The sequence below is a fragment of the Lampetra planeri genome, chromosome 3 (assembly GCF_965212315.1).
Source record: "Lampetra planeri chromosome 3, kcLamPlan1.2.h2, whole genome shotgun sequence".
NCBI lineage: Eukaryota > Metazoa > Chordata > Hyperoartia > Petromyzontiformes > Petromyzontidae > Lampetra > Lampetra planeri.
Genome location: NC_136109.1, coordinates 23,325,622 through 23,337,458, shown reverse-complemented (window position 1 = coordinate 23,337,458; position 11,837 = coordinate 23,325,622). Strand labels below are relative to the sequence as shown.

The window sequence follows — 11,837 nt, the reverse complement described above, 5'->3', positions numbered from 1 at the left end:
ACACTCTAACCATTTAAGAAAGCCACTACTGTTCGTGAGCTTTTGTCAAAAGACATTTTACTATTTAACCAAGACAATGCAACCGTTCCCTTGCAAGACATTATCATGTATCCAACAGTGGGGAAAAGGTTATTCAAATACAAATACAGGGTGCTTCAAAATAATGTTAACACTTACATGGGACTATCGTTTTTAATGGAAAAATAACGGATAATACACTAACATAACAAATGTATCTCAAAAGCTTCAAAAAGTCAAAGAAACTCCACTTGTTCGCCATCATATTCAACACATCAAGTTTCAAGTTTCATTTATTAGGTATAGCCCTGTGAGCCATTCGGCTCTTGAATCGGGTGCAACCGCAACAAACAAAAAACAAAAACATGAACAAGAAAATATCTTAAAGTGACTATGTGCAAACAGAAAATCCAAGAAAAGACAGCAAAAAAAAGACAGTAACATGCCTGGAATCTTCTCCAGGTGGCGGTTGGGAACCGGAGGTACACACCCCAGGCTCCCAGTGGGAGCTGGGGGATTACGCAATAGTTCAGGTCCCTCCAGAAGGTTCCAGAGAGTAGGCGTGGCCAGGGGCGGAGTGACCCTGGGAGCTGTATATAAGGCGGGTTCGCTAGTCGTCGTCAAGCTGAAGACTGACGAGGCAGCTTAGACTAGGACCCTGGGAACCCCCGGACCCAACGTCCTTCTAAGGGCCGGGGCTGAGTGGGCCAGTGGTCGGACCCTGGGAAATCCCCGGGACCCTACATCCGTCTAAGGGCGGGAACCCAAGGACCTTGGCTTGGTGGGGTCAACTATCCTCCCCTAGGTCCCCCTAGCTGGAGGGTTGATTTATAAAGAGGAAGTGGTCCCAGTGATGAGGACACGCTAGCCTGGAAGCTATATCTCCCCAGGGAATCGGGTGGAAGGGGCCGATACCCCTTTGTGTCAGGGACCTTGTGTTACCTTTATAGTTGTTATAAATAAACGTGTTGCCTCCAGAGATGACTGAGTCTCCATCATTACCACTACACATTAACAAAAAATATGGGGCTGTCTTGTTATATTTTAACTATCGGTTTGACTGCAAAGCGTCACATGCCTTCCAAAAGCTTCCTGATCATGTCTGGACATTCTTCAAACTGACCCTATTTACTCTCCTCACTCGTGAAATGCTAAAACCCAAGGTACAGCAATCATTCCTATGTTTTTATTATTATAATAATACGCAGGATTTAATCTCACAGAATATATTCGTAGCCACTGGTAAGCATCGATTCGGCACGTGACCTGCAGACGCAACTCTTTTGAGAGGTATATTAAATGTGGTGTGCCAGGTGCAGTATTCTTTTTTGGGATGCTCACCCATAAGAGAGATCCTGCTTAACCGGACCCTGATAAGGTAGTTGCTGTGAGCAAGTAACATTTACGTCAAACACTTTAGATCTTTTGGCCTATTTTCTCGATGAGCGAAATCAATCAACCTCAAATTTTATTTCATTTTTTTACTTATAAGCATGGATTTGACTACATTTGTGCAAATTGTCACTTTTATAGACCTTCTGAAACAACAATAGTCATTATATTTATAACTGTACTTGTGAATGTTAGCTGGTTATTCCCACTCTCAATTCCCTTTCTCAAAATACCCAGAAACATTAGCAACATGCAGGGTTTCGATTTTACTCCCAAATTGGAACTTCCCAAAATATTATTTCTGGTTTTTGGATTAAAAAAATTGTCATATTAGGATTCTACTACCTTGATATTTCCAATTGCAGTATGTATTTATGTATGTTGAACTTCTTTCATACCGTACGTCGCAAACTGTGCTAATCCGAGGTGAGAGACAGTTTCACAGATCTAGATTTAAAAAAACCAGATGAACATTTTTCCTCATTAGAATGATATTTGTTTAGGTACGTGCCAAATTAGTTTTCCTAATTATAAGCAAAGACTATTATAATTATCCGAGATTTTTTTTCAGTGGACAGATCATGGCTGACGGCCACTCTGCCATCCATGATCGCGCCGCGTTATTACTGTTGTTGAATTTCTGCAACGTGTTGACATCACACACATCCTTTGTCTATTTTCCGTTGTAACGCAGATTGCTATCTCTGTACAGCCCGACGGGTTCCCAAGGTCATCAGAGAAGTCAACCGAAACCGCGTCGTGAAGAGTGTTTCTGTGGCCCCAAGTCGTGACGCGTGTGTTGTTTCCATGACCTCGGCAGAAGGCGACGACAACGAGCAGCGACTGGCTTCACGGCCCAGGGGTGAGATGCGTTGAATCTCATCCAGTAGATTCGATGAGTTGGTGTAAATTTACTGACCACGATACGGTTTAAAAAATCAAAGTTCCTTTTTTCATTGTTGTTATCGTCTCCGTCTCTTCTGCGTGGTTTTCCCCGTGGGGTTTGTTTTGTTTGAACCCTTGGCTCGCTTGTACAATTGCTCTCGTTCTGAAGCTAATATACGATTTTATGAATTCCTGGGTTTGTTCTCAACCAATACACCTAGCCGCACTGATAAGCATGGGTCAAACAACGCCCAAGATCGACAGTGTGCGGACACAATGCATTGCTTCTAATACTAACACAGTGCGATTCTAATCCCGCACCTCCGATCAGCATTTTGTTAAAATGTTTATTACACTTTTTTTAAACTATTTATAAGTACTATACAGTATAATACTTTTCAATTTTCAAAGTGCCACAATACAGTAATACCTAAATACAGCCACCACGCTTGAATAACACAAAGCTCAAACTCAAAGGGAGATCTGCTTATACTGTGTTCGCTTAAACATCACAACATCAAGAAACGACGACTTCGTTTCCATATTTAATTAAAAACCACAACAACAACAACGGCAACGTGTAATTCACGTTTTCATGTATTTAAGTCACAAAATCAAGAAACGACTACTTCGTTTCCATATTTAATTAAAAACCACAACATCAACAACGGCAACGTGTAATTCACGTTTTCGTGTATTTCATTGTTTCAATAACACTGGCAGTGGCTCGCAGTTGTAGTGTCCACAGTGCAGCAGCATTAGTGTATTCGCCACGTCATCCACATCATGACAAGAAACTGGGAAGTGAAGTCCGGCATTATTGTCGTGTACGTACCGCAGCTTTCCGAAAGTTACGCGTATTAGGAGTATGCGTGGCGAGTGACTCATTCAGAAAGGCTACGCACACGCGTACACACTTACAAACACACCCTGATGGGGGCAGCCCCAGTACCTCCGTATATAAACACACACACAGCGAGGGAGCTGTCCACGCCGAAAGGGCTTCATCACATCTTCTCTTCCCTTGCCAAGACTCAAGAAAACGTAGTCATTTCTCGCAAAGCGGGCGAACTATAATAGTAGCCACAACACCGTTTACGTAAACACGTGTGCCGCTATACAACACCGCCGACACACACGCACGCACACACGCGCACGCACGCCACGGGCTGTACAGGTGAGCGCAGGTGATCAACAAAGACGCCCCCGCGCAGCACAGCCATGCAAGCCACCAGCAAGTACGTGGCGATGGACTGCGAGATGGTGGGAACCGGCCGCGGCGGCACGGAAAGCGCGCTGGCTCGCTGCAGCATCGTCGACTACAACAAGCGCGTACTCTACGACGAATACGTCAAGCCCGATCAGCCCGTCACCGACTACCGCACGCGCTTTAGCGGAATTCTGCCCCGTCACCTGGTGCACGCCACGTCGTACGAGGAGGCGCGGAAGGAGGTACGGAGGAAGAGACGCGGGGCAAGGGGGCACGGGATGAAGTGCCGGGCGCGCAACGGGAAGGGTGGGGCCCCCGAGTGTGGGACGATCGTTTGTTTCAAAGCGCTTGCTGCTCGTTAATGAATTCGTCATCGTAATTATCGGTGTCGATTGGAGTCACACCGGTGGATGAATTCCGGCTGCTGTTGCTGTTGTTCTGGTCCGTCGCGGGGTAGCGATGTACTGTATTGATAATAATTCGCCTACTAACTGCAGCATCATCACTCTCAGTCATGATCAATCCACTGCTGGATGAAGGCTTCCCCCCCCTGCCTGTAGTTGTCCTCTGTTATGGGCCAGCAATGTGATAATACTAATAATGAACGTTGCTTCTACATTTTAATTATCGCAGTCGGTCTTGATGAATCGACTGTTGGATGAATTATTCCCCAAGCTATTGTCATCTGTCACGGGCCTACGATGTAATTATAATCCACCTATCACCTGCATCATCACCATCAATCTGAAGACTTGGAAAGATTTCGTACCGGGCACACAACATTTAGTGTAGGATACCTTTCGCTATGGGATCTGGATAATTGTCAACAGGCTCACCTAGTCGATCAGCGGCCCAGAACATATTCCGTGAAAATAAAGCCCTGGGTTGTATTACCTTTAACATGTAATGACACTGTGCAAAGAAGGCTAGAGTAACTTATCGTGTTTAAGTGTTATTTCAATAATCATAATAATTGGTTGTATGATACGTCCTGTGGTGCGCCATAGTAATGTGGATTTTAACAGGCTCTGCGAAATGAGGTTGTATAACAGTCTTCATACGAACATAAATGGTATTAAAATGAAGTTTTCAGTTTTTCATGTCACGGCAGCTTCTGTTTATTCAGGTGCAATGTCTGAGCAATGTAGTGCCGAGGACCTGTTTCTGTGCGCATAAAATGCGAACTTTAACTGGCAATTTACCCCCATGGGGGTTTCATTCAAAGCGGTATCAATTAAGGCGTAAAAATCAATAAAGTGTTTGAATCAACCAGCTGCTGAGCGTAATCGGGTGACGTGGATACTTAGACTGGATATAATCTGTGTACTAAGGTAAGCAGACCTGAAGTTTATGGTAGATTATACCGCAATGGATATACGAGGGCACTTTTAACATCTAATTACCTTGGATTTCCCTAGAATTGAACAGACGCCACCTTGTCAATGATTGAAGCATTACATCATGATTGTATAGACATACAGTAATAAGGTCCACAAATGTTGTTCCAACAGCTGATCCCGCTTCTTTGATGATGTGAGCAGTTGTTTCTTTTGGGTTAGTTATTGCCCATTTTGCAAACTTCAAAAGGACACTTCTTCATCAAGTGTGACAGCGTGAGCATCTAAATCCTCATCTGAGAAAATATTTGTTCGCTGGGGTATGCGATCTTTTTTTGTTTGCTGCAGGGATCTACATATAATCTCTCCATCAGTTTTAGAATTACGTCTCCGGCATACGTTATGAATTGACCATTGCTCTGTAATGGATTCCTATTCGTGATTTACTAATCATCGTTATTGCGTTGTATTATTTACGGTCTTTTCTCATGCTTTGCCTAATTGTTTTTCAAAATTACGTCCAATGGTTTTGCTTAACGCCTTTCATCTGGCACAATCATACATTTTCATATTATTACATTTTCTTCCACATGCTTTTTGTGTTCTAAAGTAATTAACGAATCCTCTTTGTTTAATTTCCCCCTAACTTTCAGTGAGCTGTTCCATTGCAATGCTACACATAGTCACGTAATTACCAAGCGGAGAAATTATTACCAAAGATGAGTAGGAACTAATAACACAAAGGCTCAAGCAAATATTTGTAAGCACAGCGTACACACGCTCTACAGCACACGGCGCACCTGGAGCACAGCTGGTAAAGTGAATATTGACTCGAGACTCGAGATGACGTATGCCTTTCTATGGCTTTGGCATTTCTCTGTGAGCAACCGGTTTAAACTGGCGAACGGTATCGCTGATGTGAGTGTTTTTAAATCCTTCATATTAAGTTCGCTTGCGTGCTTGCTTGCTTGCGTGCTTGCTTGCTTGCGTGCTTGCTTGCTTGCTTGCGTGCTTGCTTGCTTGCGTGCTTGCTTGCGTGCTTGCTTGCTTGCGTGCTTGCTTGCGTGCTTGCTTGCTTGCGTGCTTGCTTGCTTACGACCGTGCAAATCTTTCGGTCGTTTTTTAACCCACTTCCCGTGATCCAATCGAGCTGACATTTTCCACACAGACTCGTTGTGCGAGACAATTAATGTTCGTGAAAAAAATTCCCAAAATTTTACAATGTTTAGGGAAAACAAATTAAATATTAATTACCAATTGCTTAATACTGGCAGACAATCATCTGACCCATAGGTGGCAGCCATCTCAAGCCAGAGGACGAGAAGACTCTAGCCGCCACGCATATAAAGGATTTATAGTTAAAAACTTTGTTTTTACCGGTTTACTTGTTTGAGGCTGGTGTGCGTGCCCCAGTGTTTGTGGGTAGCGGAGGGTTCAACAGTTAGCGCGCTGCGCTCCGCTACAAAGCGAGTTCGATTCCAACTCACGGCCAAAATTGGTGACGATTATCTCAACCAGTCCTGGGCCCTCCCCCCTAGGTCGACTCAACCTCAAATGAGTACCTGGTGCGGTGTGTAAACATCGTTACTCCGGAGACAAAAGGCGGCCGGGCATGGTGCTGGCCACCCACCCCCTCGTGTGCCGTTCCGGCCTTCATAGGTGCTACTCGCTAACAGCAATTGTATCCAACAGCCTGTTGAGGCTATACGGGGGCTCTTTGTCTTTGTGAGGCAAAGCGAAGTAGTCAATTCATAATTCCTCTACCACCTGTCTCCCCCAAGTGCCTCTGAATTGCTTCGAGTCAAAAGGTATTTTTGCTCATCAAATACTCATTACTGCCTTTTTTTCGATCCACTGCTGGATGAGGGCCTCCGCATGACGTGTGGGTCGTGGGGGAGGCCATATCATTGCGGGTTGGTGAAGGCGGGGGGAGCGTAGACACGAAGGCATATGAGCACAGTACGTCGAGTAGAAAGAGCAATGTAATGCATTTGCTGCACTATCCTCTGATGCCCGCCACGTAGCCCTGCAAGCCTATAACAACCTGTTGCGTGTGATGGTCACCCATTCAAGCAGTGTCCAGGCTCAAACCCGCTTAGCGTTTGGGATATGACGAAATCAAGGGCATCCCCGGCTATTTGATAATAATCTTGATTACTTATTGCTTCGTTACCGCAACACTTTTGTAATGCACGTTTTTCTTTATTCAAAGGTTTATGTCGAAACTCTTTGTGCCTTTTACATGAATTGTAGTTATACAATCTCCCTGTTTTCCAAGTATGGTGCTACTTTTTATAAAGGGGAAATCCCTTGCCCTTACTTTGATTTAATTGTGGTTTGCATGACGCCATGCCATCCCTCATTTCAGTGGCACTTCTGGTAATCGTTTATCATTTATATTGGTAGTGTATCGCACTTTTAGACTACAATTTCCAATTCCTAGCATATTGACAAATTTGAACCCACATGTTGATGAGACTTAATATAATCCAATATTTCAATGTTTTCTTTCTTTAAAAGCTTCAAATCAAGATTTAAATGTCTTCTTTCAATTAATCCACCATGTATTTAATCAACAATGCTGATCAGATGGCATTCTTAAATACAGAGACTCCTCTACTTACGAACACTCGACTTACGAACTTTCAGAGATACGAACGAACCTGTCCGTATGTCCAGTCGCTCGTTCGGACCGAGAGTCGTAAGTTCAACTGCCGCGCAATAGATGGCGGTGGCGACATCTACATCTGCAGAACATGAAGAACCAGTGGCATCTGCATCTACAGGAGATTATACAACTTTTAAAGCCATTCGCTGTGTTGAGTGTACATGCCGTACAACATGTTTGGAATCACACGAGTAAAGTTGTTGAACTTGTAAACAAATCAACTTACGAACAGACTTGTGGAACCTAACATGTTCGTAAGTAGAGGAGTCCCTGGAGTCTAATGTTCCAGGCCATGGCAATTACTTTTTACCGAGCTGGGGGTGATGGCCCATTCCTGTGATCCGGAACATCCGAGACAATTGTTGGTGGATTACAACATATTTGTAAAATTCCCAAACATTCTGGGCTGCGAGGTGTCTTGGATTGATTTGTTTAGCGCTTTTGGTGTTATCCCCTCGTGTATGTGGGGTTTTCTTCATGTACTCTGGTTTCCCCCCACATGCCCAAACTCTCATTAATGGAATTAGCCAAAATATCGCATCACAGCCACCGTTGCAGAAATAAACTCAAGACTCAATGAGGCTTTTCTGAGTAAACAAAAGGGCATTACTATCATACATATTTTTTTTGAAGAAAAATTATAAACATTGAAGCATAGAATTCAGCAAATGGTTTCCACTTGTTTGCATTGTGATACCCCGATATTATTGAGTTTAGTTTGTATTTTTTTTTATACCTCTCATATAATTTGCACTCCTATCGTGTTCTTGAATTGTTTGTTGTTGTAACGTTCTGACCTGCCCCGACTGGACATCTATGAACAAGAGCTTTATAGCTCGTCGGATTCCTCCAGTATAAATAAATATTCTGATTCTGATATACAAGGTGTCTTGTTAAAATGTCAAACAATGCCACGTAATTATTAAGCGACAGGGCTAAGTGTGTTCCTGGCTTATGTGTATGCACCACACGCCCCGCAGATCAAGAAAATCCTGGAGGGAAAAATAATCATCGGCCACGACATGCGGCGGGACTTCTCAACCCTGGGCCTGAACATCCAAATGTTCGACACGCGTGACACGTCACTGTGCGAGCCGCTGCTGAAAAAGGCAAAGCTCACCGTTGGCAGGAGAGCGTCGCTCAAAAACCTAGCACAGATCCTGCTCTCAATCCAGATCCAGGTAAGGCTGCCTCGCTACCACGCAGGTTTTCCACGGTTGATCTCTATCGCTATCTGATGTGATTCGTTTCCTTTCCACCTCCCCGGTTGTACCGCCAATTGTTCAGCGTGATGTCCGGCGTAGTCGTCAGTTGCCTCCGTATTGCTCTTCTATTGCTACTACCATGGTTGACTGTTCTCATTGACTTCGCTCATTAATTCCTCTGCCCATGTGGGGTGCTCTCTTTAGTAGACGGTCTTCTTTCATTTCATTGACACTTTTCAACCACCAGACTGATGGTCAAAGACACTTTCCTTTCTGTTCCTTGCTCTGCTCGACTCTGTAGTTCCATCCCAGTGTCTATTTTCCCATGGTCTTAGTCCTAACCTTGTCTATAAAACTCTCAAATGTGCTTTGCTTGTTGCTGGCCACTTGGCATTTTTTTGCCCTTTGGCCCTGTGCTCAGCAACCGTGATATAAAATAAATGAAAGTCCGGTTCCGTGAACGTGAGCGTTTTTTGCACATTGGGTAATGGTTTTCGGCTGAGTCGGCCTCGGTGAGTTTGCATTCAATGTCAAGATACAAATACCCCCTTCATGTGGCCGGAGAGGAACTGAGGTGTATTCACAAAGAAATACAATTGATAAGATCACGTTATATTTAAACCGACAAAGTTGACAAAACAAACAAAAAACAGATCTAAAACAATGCAAATGAGATGGTACAAGACGAAACGAACTATCTTATTCTTGAATTGAATCGTCATCCGAAATAGTGATTCTTTCTTTTAAGTTCCGCGAGTGGGTGGGGTGTGTTGGGGGGCAGTGGATAAGTTGTCAGGTGCCTGCTAGACACAGGCAGGTCTGTGCATGCTGTCTATGCAAACAGTCATATAGGCATGTGATTATGAGTCAAAATACTGTAACTCACAGGTCCTACTGTCATCTGTCTGCCCATTCCAAAGTATCCAGTAAGGGATATGGGAGTTTTTTTTTCGTTATTAAAAGTTTAAAATTAAAAAAAAAATTGCAGGTAGAATTCATTTGAGGATGAAATCACTATTCATAGTTTCATTAAAAAAAATGGATGATAATTCATAGCTATTTAAAAAATAAGGTGGTAAGTTATGATTGGAGGAGTGCATCTCTTCAACAGCGTTTTGACCCTCTCTGAAAATTCCACACCGAGGTCTCGTGCTGCTTTGACTGTCGGTAGTTTTTGGAGTTTGTGTTCTTGTACTGTACAGGTAAAACCCGTTTTGTCAAGTCACTGCTGGATGAGCACCTCCCCCATGCAGTGAATCACTGTGCCTCAGTCTCTATGCGCCCACTGCCTTTACCAACCAGCCCATTCTAACATGGTGAGGCATGGTCAACCAGCAATAGATTGACTAAAATCCTGTAAACGTAAACAATAATTCTATCTTCTTGGTTCTTTCGGTAAAGTCACGTAGAATGGAGATAATAAAAGAATAAAAATAAAACATTATAAAATATTTTAATGTTTATTATTTTATTATTTCCATTCTACGTGACTTTACCGAAAGAACCAAGAAGATGAATCCCTGCAGTCACGAAAGCTTTAAATCGAAAAATAATTCTATCCATCTGTTTCATTCTCATCCCTATTCCCATCATCATCATCAGACACGCTCAATCCACGGCACGATGAAGGCCTCTCCAAGCTGCTGCTGCTGCCGCCGCCACCATCCCTCCCTCGCGGTCTTTCTCATCCCTATGCTGTGCTCCCTTCTCCGTTGCGTAACAGAACAGTTCAGAGGGGCACTGTTCGGTGGAGGATGCCAAGGCAGTCATGGACCTCTTCAGACTGGTGGACAAAGAGTGGGAGAGGGGCCCACACTCGTGGGCCGAGACCCCACGCCCGCGGCGTTACCAGAACCGACGATACAACTTTGACATCGACTTCGAGGACTACAATAGCTGCAATGACTGTTGTGATGGTGATGATTACAGTTCTGATTGATGATCCGCTTAATCTAACAGGTGCCGTTGCGCATAACAACGGTTTACATTTTGAAGCACGTTTTCAAATTTAGCAATTCTTAATCGCACCTTGCTTTTGAAACTGTAGTCCTTAAGAGGAACCGATTTTGTCATGTTGTAAATGTGTACAAATCTTGAACATTTTACTGGAATGTGCCAGAGAATTACATGTATAGTACTATATTTTTAAAGTGATAATTAAACGAGATCGAATTATGTATATTTGTACACTGTTTTGTACACAATCATACATTTAAAAATATATTCACTAAATGGTGGGTATGAGCCATGGAGCCTTGGGCCCGTGCTGCACATTGAACCCGGTCACTTGAGTTTGATTTCATGGTGGTAAGTTGTTAACTACCCCGCCTGATCGACAGGCTCAGCAATGGCAGAGCCAGGATTTTCAGGTAGATGGGGCAACCCCTCCAGCAATTAAAAAATATAGAAGTTGCTAGTAAGTAAGGACTTGTCCCTTGCTTTTTATTCGACGCATGTGCGGCGATGGCGCAGCCATCAATCGAGGGTCGAATTCAAACCGCGTTGTGTGATCGTGTAGAATGGAAATAATAAAATAATACAATAATAAAAATAATAAAAATCATAAAACATAATAATTATTATGTTTTATGATTTTTATTATTTTATTATTTCCATTCTACGTGACTTCTTGGTTTTAATAATAAAATAAAAAAAATAAAACAATAATAATTATTATTAAAATAATAAAAATCATAAAACATAATAATTATTATGTTTTATGATTTTTTATTATTAATAAAAATCATAAAAATCATAAAACATAATAATTATTATGTTTTATGATTTTTATTATTTTAATAATAATTATTATTATGTTTTATTTTATTTATTTTACTATTAAAACCAAGAAGATGAATCCCTGCAGTCACGAAAGCTTTACATCGAAATTTAAGTCTTAATTATTACATTGTTGGAATAATTAGCAATCATGTCTACATAACTAGGTCACCCATAGAAAAATGTACCATCCTGAGTGAGTTCACTCGATGAAGGTCTCTCCGTGTTGTAGGGGTCATGGGGGTTTGACAATACTTGAGCATGCTAGCCAGCAAGGGTCAGCGAAGGGTGGAAGCCCAGGAATAATAGTTTTAATAAGTGGTGTGTAGCGCCTCTAGTGGTTG

General features: G+C 42.7%; 1 protein-coding gene across 1 annotated transcript; it reads left to right on the top strand.

The window, feature by feature from the left end:
• The first annotated feature begins 3,263 nt into the window (after nucleotides 1–3,263).
• Nucleotides 3,264–10,892, top strand: LOC144741612 (interferon-stimulated gene 20 kDa protein-like). The gene is made up of 3 exons (XM_078624117.1): nucleotides 3,264–3,747; nucleotides 8,491–8,691; nucleotides 10,439–10,892. The coding sequence occupies exons 1-3, from the start codon at nucleotides 3,517–3,519 to the stop codon at nucleotides 10,652–10,654; spliced, it is 648 nt and encodes a 215-aa protein (XP_078480243.1). The 5' UTR covers nucleotides 3,264–3,516; the 3' UTR covers nucleotides 10,655–10,892.
• The last annotated feature ends 945 nt before the right edge of the window (nucleotides 10,893–11,837 follow it).

Excerpts from the sequence above, each read along its gene's own strand:
- LOC144741612 (XM_078624117.1), top strand. The coding sequence starts at position 3,517 with ATGCAAGCCACCAGCAAGTACGTGGCGATGGACTGCGAGATGGTGGGA. Across the intron at positions 3,748-8,490 it reads ACGAGGAGGCGCGGAAGGAG|ATCAAGAAAATCCTGGAGGG; the intron begins GTACGGAGGAAG and ends CACGCCCCGCAG. Across the intron at positions 8,692-10,438 it reads TGCTCTCAATCCAGATCCAG|AACAGTTCAGAGGGGCACTG; the intron begins GTAAGGCTGCCT and ends GTTGCGTAACAG.